We start from the raw sequence: 11,138 nt of genomic DNA, 5'->3' as shown, positions 1-11,138 counted from the left end.
CCCGCAGGGTGCCCACCTCCCGGGAGGGCCGGTCACGCTCTACCAGCCAAGTCGGGTCAGCGCTTAGTCCTGAACCTAGCGTCGTCCTGAGAGCTGCGCTGCTCCAGCCCTGGCCAAGGTGGCACCCTCCAGACCCCAGCGGATCGCGCCTGCAACTGGCATCTGGTTGCCTCCGGGGACGCCGCGTGGCCCCTGGCTCCGGAAGCTACTCGGCGTTGCCCAAGGGGCGCGCAAATGCCCGGCACACCGGGGTCCGGCTCTGGTAGCCCCTGTCTGCGCTCGGGGATCCGCCCTGGATCCCGCGGGGGCCCCTGCGGCTCAGGACGCTCCTCTGCAGCCGGGAAGGTGGGCGCCTCTGGCCGCTGTGTCCGCACGCAGGGCCCCGCTGGAGGACCCCGGTGCCGGGGACCTGGAGCGGCTCTGGTGGTGGCGGCACCTGCCGTGCGGTGTTCCCCGCCTCGGAGGCGCCGCCAGCGTTGGCTGCGGCTCCCGCGCACTTCTGCTCACCTAGGGTTGGTGGGGCGCGGGTCATAGACGAATCCGCGCACGAGTGGGTCGGATGGGGACACAGAGGCCGGCGATCGGGGAGCATGCTCGCACCCCGATCGTTCCGGGCGCGGACGGGAAGTTCCTGCGGAACCCAGGCTCTCCAAACACAGGACCAGGACAGCGTACCAGGGACCAGAAACGGACAGGGTTGGCGTGAAGGCCAGCAGTGGGGCGGCCTCCGCTGGGAAGGAGGACCAGGTCCCCAGGGGGCGAGAGGACAGGGCAGGCCGGGGGCGGGGAGCAAGGTCCCTCCGAGCCCAGGCAGGCTGAGCGCCTGATCCCACTGGTTGGGTCTCCTGGGTGCCCAGGCGCACGCAGGTGAGGCGGGTGCCAGGTCAGCGGAGGGCTGAGGATCCCGGCGCGGGTGTGGCTGCCGGCTTGGCCAGAGAAGAACGCCACACCAGAGGGTCAGTGTGTATGTGGGGGGTGGGGACACTTAAGTGGACCCAGCACAACACCTGCACAAACGAATTCTCATCTGTGAGCGAGCATCCACTCACGAAAGCCAGCCCTGCCTGCGATCCCGGGCTCGAACTGCCCGTGGAAATGTCCATCTCCGTCCACGCGTGAGATTTTTTTCCATCAATAAGGGTGTCCCGTGCAGTGTTTGGGAAAAGGGGTTCTTGTTTACTGGAAATGCGTGTTCGTCTGTGAGCCGCCCTCCCCGCAGCGCCCCAGCCCCGGGCTCCCCAGCCCCGGGCTCGGCCCCGAAGGCGCGCTGGACGCAGCTGGCGCGGCCCCTTTAAGCCCAGCGCGCCGCGCGCCGCCCTCGCCGCCCTCATTGGCCACGGCGCGCTTCCGCCCGCTCAGTTCCGGCCGCGGGAGCGCGGCGGTTGGGGTGCGGTGGCCGCCTGCGTCCCGGCGGGCTGGGGGCGCGGGGGGCCGCGCGGCCGGCGCCATGAACTTCTCCGAGGCCTTCAAGCTCTCCGGCCTGCTCTGCAAGTTCTCCCCGGACGGCAAGTACCTGGTGAGCGGCGGCGCGGGGCCGGGCGGGCGGGCGGGCGCGAGGAACAAGGGGCCCTGGGGGCGGCGTGGGAGGAGGGCGGCCGCAGCTCGGGGATCCCGGACCCGGTCATCTGCAGGACCTCGGCAGGTGCAGGACCCCAGCAGGTGCGGGACCCTGGTGGGGACAGAATCCTGGCAGCCGCAGGACCCCAACAGGTGCAGGACCTGGTAGGGACAGGACCCCGGCAGGTGCATGACCCCAACAGGTGCGGGACCCCAACAGGTGCAGGACCCCAACAGGTGCTGGACCTGGTAGGGATAGGACCCCGGCAGGTGCAGGACCCCAACAGGTGTGGGACCCCAACAGGTGCGGGACCCCAAGAAGTGCGGGACCCTGGTGGGGACAGGACCCCAACAGGTGCAGGACCCCAGCAGGTGCAGGACCCTGGTGTGGATGGGACCCTGGCAGGTGCAGGACCCCAACAGGTGCTAGGCCCTGGTCGGGGCAGGTGCTCTGGACAGGGACGGCCTGTCTGCGTGGTGGTGTCCAGCTTACCTGGCGCGTAGGATGCGCTTGCTGGCGGGATGTCAGTAGCTATGTAAATGAGTGGTTCCGTGCGGAGTGAGCTGAAATTACTTGCTGAGTTTTGAGGCAGAGGCACAGCCGCCCTCAGGGTGCGGAGGGAGCATTGGCAGGGCAGCTTGAAGCTGCAGCGTCGTAGCTTGACCGTTAGTTTGTGCTGGCAGCTCAGAGCTGTACAGCCAGAGCCACAGCCCTCAGGTTCCATCTGCCCAAGGGGCACCTAAAAGGGCTCTGCGGCAGAACCGGGGCCTTCTGCCTTCCTTCTCAGGGAAAGGTTTTGCAAGCCAAGGTCTGTAAATGGTCGAACTGTATGCTGAGGAATGCGGTTTGTCACCAACTCCAGTTTTGTCTGGTCCCGATCCCGTCTCCTCCTGGGAAGGGGCTACGTCCCTGGCACAGCGTGGCCTCACCTGCCCTTGCTTCCCGCTGCTCAGGCTTCCTGCATCCAGTACCGGCTGGTGGTCCGAGATGTGCGCACGCTCCAAATCCTGCAGCTGTACAGGTGCCTCGACCAGATCCAGCACGTGGAGTGGTCGGCAGACTCGCTCTTCATCCTGTGTGCCATGTACAAGCGGGGCATCGTGCAGGTGTGTGCCGTGCACAGGTGTGTGCAGGTGTGTGCAGGTGTGTATGTGTACAGGTGTGTACAAGTGTGTATGTGTGCAGGTGTGTGCAGTGTATATGTACAGGTGTGTGTCGTGTGCAGATGTGTGCCATGTGCAGATGTGTACAGGTGTGTGCCGTGTGCAGATGTGTGCCGTGTGCAGGTGTGTACAGGTGTGTGCCGTGTATGTGTACAGGTGTGTGCCGTGTGCAGGTATGTGCAGGTGTGTGCCGTGTGCAGGTGTGTGCCGTGTGCAGGTGTGTACAGGTGTGTGCCGTGTGCAGGTGTGTGCAGGTGTGTGCCGTGTGCAGGTGTGTGCAGGTGTGTGCCGTGTGCAGGTGTGTGCCGTGTGCAGGTGTGTGCCGTGTGCAGGTGTGTACAGGTGTGTGCCGTGTATGTGTACAGGTGTGTGCCGTGTGCAGGTGTGTGCAGGTGTGTGCCGTGTGCAGGTGTGTGTCGTGTGCAGGTGTGTACAGGTGTGTATGTGTGCAGGTGTGTGCCGTGTATGTGTACAGGTGTGTGTGCTGTGTGCAGGGTCAAGGTGTTGTTCTGTGTACGTTCAAGTGCAGTCCTTGGCAGTGAAGTCAGGCGGCTGAATGTCAGTGTCCTGCAGCTGTCTGAGTTGCTGTTGGTGGGGAGACACCAGCGTGCTTGGAGCTTCTGAGCAGATCCAGTGAGATGCCGCAGCCCTGTGGCCTGGGGTCCTGGGAGGCGGCGTCCCCTTCTCGGTTAGAGCTTAGCGCAGGGCCCTCACGCAGGGCTCAGGGAGGCCGCCAAGGGCCTGGCTTGCGTCTCGGCTCCTGCGGCTGACCTCATGATGGAAGGTTCGTGTCTGGGCCTGTGTCCAGCTGCGTCGTGTCTGGTCCCTGTGGCCTGATGTGTCTCTCCCTCCCGCCTGCAGGTGTGGTCCCTGGAGCAGCCCGAGTGGCACTGCAAAATCGACGAGGGCTCGGCAGGGCTCGTGGCCTCGTGCTGGAGCCCCGACGGGCGACACATCCTTAATACGACCGAGTTCCACGTGAGTGCATGAGCGCCCCTCGGCCCGCAGCAGCTGGGGTGTGTCGGCCTTAGCCACGGCATGGCGACCTGGCCACCCTGGATCGCTGCTCATGTTTAGCACTGCATGATTGCAGTGTTGGTTCTGGAAATGTGTTAATTAGGGGGCAGAGAGAGCCATTCCCAGCTCGCTCCACAGATGCCCCCGCGGCGGGTGCTGGTCTCACCCAGGTGCCGGGCCCAGGACCTGCCTCTGGGGTCTGCCTTGGCAGCATTCAGAGCAGGAAGTGGTAGGAAGCACTGGCCTTGTTGGTTTGGCTACACCTGCCGCTCTCTAGGTTAAGAGAAAAAAAAGACAAGCTTTTAAACACACCCCTTCCTTCAGTCATGAGAAAGGGCTTTGGGGTGAGCTGAGGGGTGAGCTGACCCGCCCTGCCTCTGGGCGGTGGTTTGTGGGAGCAGAGTCCCACGCCGCACCAGCCGTTGCTTTGTTCCGCCAGCCCGGGGCGCTCATGGGGCAGGGCCTGAGCCGGGGCGGAGCACCACCCGGAGCATGTGTCCGGTCCTCGCACAGAGGCAGGCCGGCCTGCAGCCAAGGTGTCCCAGGGTGACTCCAGGCCAGCAGCGGGGGGAGAGCACCCCGGGGAGGCGCGCTGCCTCCCGGCACCCACTTGCACATGGGGCTCCCTCGCAGGCCTGGAGGCTCTGTTGCCGGCACCCTGCAGGGTGTCCAACAGGCATCTGAGGGCTTTTATTTAAAAACCGTTTCTGAGGCTTCACGTGCAGCATTCGCGTGTGCTCAGGACGACAGTCAGGTCTTCCCAGGATCTTGGATTTTGCTGAGTTCTTGTGTGGCCCCCCCCCGTCCCCCCAACATTGATACATGGTGTCCGCAGTGCTCAGCTGTAGCTGTAGCTGCTTCTCTGAATCCAACTGAGAAAGCCTCCCCATTCCCCATGGTTCCTCCCTCCTGGCGTGGCTGGACACGGGCTCACGTGTGGCCAGGTTCACATGGCATTTCTAGTCCGGAGTCCGCCCTCACGTGTGGCGTCCTCTGGGTGCAGTCTGCTGGCCATCCCCTCGTAGTCGGGACACCACTGCTTGTCCATGCTTAGCTGCCCTTGCTCCATCACTCATGCCAGCTTTCCCGCCCCACCACACTGCAGTACGTGAGAATGTGAGGTCCCCACAGTGAGAGCACTGCTCCTCATGGCCCCCGTGGCCCCCGTGGCTCCTGTGGCTCTTGTGGCTCCTGGGTGCTGAGGCCGCATTGGCCCCCGTGGTCCCTGGGTGCAGTGCTGAGGCCCCTGTGGCCCCCGGGTGCAATGCTGAGACCCCCGTGGCTGCCAGGTGCAGTGCTGAGGCCCCCCATGGCCCCCGGGTGCGGTGCTGAGGCCCCCGTGACTGCCAGGTGCAGTGCTGAGGCCCCCGTGGCCCCTGGGTGCGGTGCTGAGCCCCTTGTGACCCCCAGGTGCTGAGGCCACGTCAGCAGCTGCTGCTTCTGAGCAGATTCTCCGTGAGCCTTGCGTGTAGAACCTCGTACCACGCTGGGCCCCCCGGGTCCCCTGGTCTGCTCATGTGACAGGCATCCCTCCACACTCGGCTGGTCCATGTGCTTGAGTTCCAGCATGTGCTTTGTAAAGAGCCTGGTTGTCACTGGAAATAGACCAACCCAGCTGGTAACGTGTGCCTGGATCCGAGGCTTGTCACGGTGAGAGCTGCGCACTGGAGCACAGCTCCATGAGCCATCCCCACCCTCTGTGGCCCGCTTCCCACTGGCACTCAGGTTTTGGTCCCCTCCATGTCCTGAGGGTCCCCAAGGCCCACCCCCACCTCATTGCTGCACTGGGCTGCCCGCCTGGCCAGGGAGCTCTGCCCTGCCGTCAGCCACGTGGGCCGAGTGCTGGCCACTGGTAATTACTGGCCTTTCCAGTTTGGTTTGTATGGCCACAGATGCCGTCAGTGCTGCAGGCCTTCAGCGGTGTGAGCGGTGGAGTGGCTGACTGAGCTAAGCGTGCCCGCTGTCCCCATAAGGATGACGCCACGGCACAGAAGACAGACTGACCTGGTCTGGCCGGGCACAGACTCGGGATCCTTATCTGGTCCTGGCCAGCACCATGCTGTTCCCAACATGCCCCTTTGGTGTTCAGTAGTTGGCAGTGCCCAGGCTGGGCTTGGTTCAGATGCTTTTCTGGAGGTGCCCAGTGTGGCGGCAGCAGCTGTCAGAAGCCCCCGCACTCGGCCCAGTGGCCTCTGCCACACAGCTTCTCCATTCTACACGCAGCTCCTGACGCCTCTCCCGGTGCGGTTGGCCCCTGGCCTCCTTCTGTAAGGGCTGCGTGTGCCTCACTGGGCTCTCCAGCTGGGTGCCCCACAGTGCCAGGAACGAGCCCTGGCACTGAGTTCCATGATGGCAGGGCATGCTTGGCAGGTGCAGTGGCTCACAGCACTGGATCTCCCAGGGCCTGGCGGCCTGGTGTGCGATGGCCCACAACCTTCCAAGGACACCAGGTGGACGCCGGCCGTTCTCCTTGTCCCCCACAGCTACGGGTCACCGTCTGGTCATTGTGTACCAAGTGTGTGTCATACATCAAGTACCCCAAGGCCTGTCAGCAGGGTGAGTCTCGGGCCCTTGACCGGGTCCTGGCCCGGGAGGGTGAGTCTCGGGCCCTTGACCGGGTCCTGGCCCGGGAGGGTGAGTCTTGGGCCCTTGGCCAGGTCTTGGCCCAGGAGGGTGAGTCTCGGGCCCTTGACCGGGTCCTGGCCCGGGAGGTTCTGGCAGAGCAGCAGTGGCCTGCTGGCCGGCCCCTCCACCCACACACCAGCCTCCCAGGACCCTTGGGGTGCCCCCGAGGGGGAAGCCTGTCAGGACACAGGCTGCTGGCAGAAAGGCTTCTGCAGAGGCCTGCGGAGTCCTGGCTGCAGCCGAGTGAGCCATGCAGTTCCTTCTGCTGGCGCCTGTCAGGGGCCCACAGGGAGCTCCCAGCTCTGGACAGAAGTGGGGTGACTGACGGGGCTCCGGCCTGCCGCAGGTGGGCGGCCCAGAGCGTGTGTTTGCGCAGTGCTCTCTGCAGTGCCCCAGCGCACCCTGCTCTGGCTGCTCTGTGCCCAGCTTACTTTGCCAGGCGGGCACAGAGGCGCCCGCCGCTTCCCCGCCCGGGGCCCGAGGCCCACTCCTTGGACATTCCAGTTCTTGACAAAGTTCCGACCCGGGGCTGATTTGTAAGTTAACACAGAATCGGAAGAGTCTAGCCTCTCCAGTGAAGGCTTGCCAGTTGGTCAACTTTTCTTCTTCTCAATAAGCAAAAAGTAAAAATAAGACATCCCAGTGACAGGCTGACTTTTAGCTGAAGCCACAGACCCTCTGGACATGCAGTCACTGTGGAAGCAGTCTGCAGGTGTGTGCTTGGCCCGCAGGACTCTGCGCGGGGCATGGGCTGCCTGCAGGGGCACTGCCGCTGCCCGAGCCCCGCCTGGCACCTCGTGCCTCCGTTCCCCTTCTCCTTGCCCCCTCCTCTGCCCCTCGCGGCTTCCTGCTGGCTGTGCCCGGGCTGCCCCTGAGCCGGGCTGCCCCTCTTGGCAGGCATCACCTTCACCAGGGATGGCCGCTACATGGCCTTGGCTGAGCGGCGGGACTGCAAGGATTACGTGAGCATCTTCGTGTGCAGCGACTGGCAGCTCCTGAGGGTGAGGCAGCCTGGCTCTGTGTGTGTGTGTGTGTGTGTGTGTGCACTGACGTGAGGCAGGGCCTGGCTCTGTGTGTGTGTGTGTGTGTGTGTGTGTGTGTGTGTGTGTGTACACTGACGTGAGGCAGGGCCTGGCTCTGTGTGTGTGTGTGTGTGTGTGTGTGTGTGTGTGTGTGTGCACTGACGTGAGGCAGTGCCTGGCTGTGTGTGTGTGTGTGTGTGTGTGTGTGTGTGTGTGTGTGCGCACTGACGTGAGGCAGGGCCTGGCTCTGTGTGTGTGTGTGTGCTGAGGTGAGGTGAGGCAGTGCCTGGCTCTCTGTGTGTGTGTGTGTGTGTGTGTGTGTGTGTGTGTGTGTGTACACTGACGTGAGGCAGGGCCTGGCTCTGTGTGTGTGTGTGTGTGTGTACACTGACGTGAGGCAGGGCCTGGCTCTGTGTGTGTGTGTGTGTGTGTGTGTGTGTGTGTGTGTGTACACTGACGTGAGGCAGGGCCTGGCTCTGTGTGTGTGTGTGTGTGTGTGTGTGTGTGTGTGTGTGTGTGTGTGTGTGTACACTGACGTGAGGCAGTGCCTGGCTGTGTGTGTGTGTGTGTGTGTGTGTGTGTGTGTGTGTGTGTGTGTGTGCTGAGGTGAGGCAGCGCCTGGGCACGTGTGTCGCCTGGCAGCCTGGGCCCCTGCTCTCCTCGGGCGGAGGGGTTTGCACACGTGCTGCAGCGGCGGTGGGGAGGGGGCCCACCCTGCACGGTCCCACAGTGCTCGTGGCGTGTGGGTGGTCCGCGTGAGCAGGAGCTGAGCAAGCTTCCTGGGGGATGCCCGGTACCGTCCCTGAGCAGGCTGAGAGAGAGCCTGGTACAGCCGGCCGCACCGCCCAGGCCTGCTGCGGAGGGCCATGCGAGCGGTCACACGGGCGGTCGGAGCTGTGACTGGCCGTTTTGGCATGAGGCATCGGGTGCCAGTGCACGGAACGTCCCCGGTGAGAAATGCCCTCCAACTGGTGTTCCCTTGGTCCTCCGCAAGCACTTCGACACGGACACCCAGGACCTCGCGGGGATCGAGTGGGCGCCCAACGGCTGCGTGCTGGCCGCGTGGGACACGTGCTTGGAGGTAGAGGGACATGGCGCTGGGTAGGGCCTTCACATGCCTCAGCCCCCCCCCGCCTCGCCCGTCCCTGCTACAGTCCCCAGGCCGAGCCCTGTCCCCAGGCCGAGCCCTGTGCCCAGGCCGAGCCCTGTCCCTGGGCCGAGCCCTGTCCCCAGGTCGAGCCCTGTCCCCAGGCCGAGCCCTGTCCCCAGCCCCAGACCAGTGCCCAGGCCGAGCCCCAGACCAGTGCCCAGGCCGAGCCCTGTCCCCGGGCTGAGCCCTGTCCCCAGCCCCAGACCAGTGCCCAGGCCGAGCCCTGTCCCCAGGCTGAGCCCTGTCCCCGGGCTGAGCCCCGCCCTGCCTGTCTGCAGTACAAGATCCTGCTCTACTCCCTGGACGGACGGCTGCTGTCAGCCTACTGCGCCTACGAGTGGTCCCTGGGCATCAAGTCTGTGGCCTGGAGCCCCAGCAGCCAGTTCTTGGCGGTCGGCAGCTATGACGGGAAGGTGGGCTCAGGGCCGGGGGGCCCCGTCCAGGGCACTGGGCAGCCCGTCAGCCTCACGTGCTTGCCACCCTCAGGTGCGCATCCTTAATCATGTGACTTGGAAAATGATCACAGAGTTTGGGCACCCGGCGACGATCAATAATTCCAAGATAGTAAGTGTGCAGAGAGCACTTTCGGTGAGCGCTAGCTGGGGAGTCAGCCTGAGGCCACGAGGCCTGAGGAGCTGGGCGGGAGCTCCAGGTGACACCAGGAATGCAGGGACACGGGGCTGAGGGGAGGGCTGTGTCCAGCAGAGATGACGCAGGCAGGCCTGCCAGCCCTGGTGGGGAGTGGGAGGCTGGTTGGGGCCTTACTGGAAGGGCAGCCTGGGAGGTGGAGCCCTGTGGTGTCTGGGGAAGGGTGTGTCAGGCAGGACACCTGCTGTGGGCGTGAGCAGATGTGCACACAGGCAGAGGAGGGAGGCAGCGAGGCTGGCCTGTGAGCAGGCACAGGAGGGAGGCAGCGGGGCTGGCCTGAGAGCAGGCATGGAGCCTCGGGTTCCCCTCCGATTCTCCTGTGTGCGGGCTGTTTCCTGGCCCACTGCTGGCCTCTGCAGCAGCTCCTGCTGTCACTTAGCGCTCCAAGGCGCCCTCATGTGGCAGCTCAAATGGCAGCTGAGCAGGCACACACGTACAGCCACCCCCCAAAGGTCAGCTTGACCGTGGCCACCAGGGACCGAGTTAGGAGGGACTGGGATTCCGGCTTCAGCCTCCCCCTCCTCTCAGCCATGATGGTGCCTGGTGATCCTGCCAGGCGACCATGGGGCCACTGGTTCCTGGTGGTGCAGCCGACGGTGGCACCTCGTGCCCTTGTGGCCGGCGGTCACACCAAGTCACCATGCTGCAGCCTGTGGCGGTCCCTCTGTGTCTTCCAGGTTGTTTATAAAGAAGCCGAGACGAGCTCGCAGCTGGCACTGGGCCCCCTGCCGTTCCCACCGTCCAGGCCCCTCTCAGCCTCAGACAGCAAATGTAAGCCGGCCCCGGGGGAGCACTGGGTGCCCTGGCCCTGGCAGCCTCCACGACCGGCAGCAGCAGTGTGCACCTTTGCCCTTCCAGACAGCGTCGCTGCCATGCCGGTTTCCTTGCAGACACTGAAGCCCGTCGCTGACCGGGCAAACCCCAGGATCGGCGTGGGCATGCTGGCTTTCAGCCCCGACAACTATTTCCTGGCCACGAGGAACGGTCTGTGCCCCTTGTGGTGCCGAGTGGGGATGGTTGGCCGGGTGGTGGGTGCTGTGCGGCCAGAGCCCCCGTCCAGCCAGCCCCCTGCGCCCCGGCTCCATCTGCCTTCTTGCGACGAGCAGTGGTCCGGTCTGCCCGGCAAAGCCGCTGTGTTGCTGCACTCGCAGAGCTGGGCTGACCCGACGTCCCCTTCCCTCCCAGACAACGTGCCCAACGCCGTGTGGGTCTGGGACATCCAGAAGCTTCGGCTCTTCGTGGTGCTAGAACACCTGGCCCCCGTGCGTGCATTCCAGTGGGACCCGCAACAGCCACGGCTGGCCATCTGCACGGGTGGCTGCAGGGTGTACCTGTGGTCACGGGCCGGCTGTGTGTCCGTGCAGGTGCCTGTGGAAGGTGAGCACCTGCAGGCTGCCCGTGTGTCCCCTGGCAGCGGAGGAGGGTGGCTCTGCCCGTGTGTCCCCTGGCAGCGGAGGAGGGTGGCTCTGGCCTCCAGCCTGCCTCCCCAACCCAAGTCACCCACACCTTTGGCCCCTGTCCTAACTGACCACCTCTCTCCAGGAGACTTTGCGGTGCTTTCTCTGAGCTGGCATCTCAGTGGGGACTCGCTGGCACTCCTCAGCAAGGACCACTTCTGCCTCTGCTTCCTGGAGACGGAGGAGGGGTCAGCCCCAGCCCTTGGGCAGCGGGTCAGTCGCACGTGGGATTGCGACTCGTAGGCAGTGCGGTCCTGGCCTGGGGAGCTGGCCAGCTGCAAGGTTCACTGGCAGCATCTGGATTCTATTTTTTTATAGTATAGCATTTTTGTAAATACATAGGCCTTCGCCATTCTTTTATTATTTAAAATAAATATTTCTGGTTTGTAACTTTGTGCTCTTCCTGCTTGAAGGCCTCCAGCCCAGGGTGGTTTCCTGGATATTTCTGCTTCAGTCCCAGGGCGGACTGGTGGCTTCATGGGAATGGAGTGCTAACAC

At 64.3% G+C, this 11,138-nt stretch overlaps 1 protein-coding gene across 2 annotated transcripts; it reads left to right on the top strand.

Annotated features, from left to right (window-relative positions):
- The first annotated feature begins 1,410 nt into the window (after positions 1-1,410).
- Positions 1,411-11,030, top strand: WRAP73 (WD repeat containing, antisense to TP73). Of its 2 annotated transcripts, XM_040987808.1 has the most exons (12): positions 1,411-1,516; positions 2,512-2,664; positions 3,583-3,699; positions 6,222-6,294; positions 7,261-7,364; positions 8,380-8,466; positions 8,814-8,948; positions 9,022-9,099; positions 9,861-9,954; positions 10,042-10,167; positions 10,369-10,560; positions 10,726-11,030. In XM_040987808.1, exons 1-12 carry the CDS (start codon positions 1,448-1,450, stop codon positions 10,881-10,883), a joined length of 1,386 nt encoding a protein of 461 aa, XP_040843742.1. In that variant the 5' UTR covers positions 1,411-1,447; the 3' UTR covers positions 10,884-11,030. The 2 variants fall into 2 exon arrangements, with proteins under 2 accessions (XP_040843742.1, XP_040843743.1); XM_040987809.1 differs by lacking the exon at positions 2,512-2,664.
- The last annotated feature ends 108 nt before the right edge of the window (positions 11,031-11,138 follow it).

The sequence above is a fragment of the Ochotona curzoniae genome, unplaced genomic scaffold (assembly GCF_017591425.1).
Source record: "Ochotona curzoniae isolate NIBS_2020 unplaced genomic scaffold, NIBS_Ocur_1.0 contig_4792, whole genome shotgun sequence".
NCBI classification, from domain to species: domain Eukaryota; kingdom Metazoa; phylum Chordata; class Mammalia; order Lagomorpha; family Ochotonidae; genus Ochotona; species Ochotona curzoniae.
The sequence above is the reverse complement of the archived record's forward strand: the minus strand, read 5'-3'. Positions and strand labels throughout refer to the sequence as shown.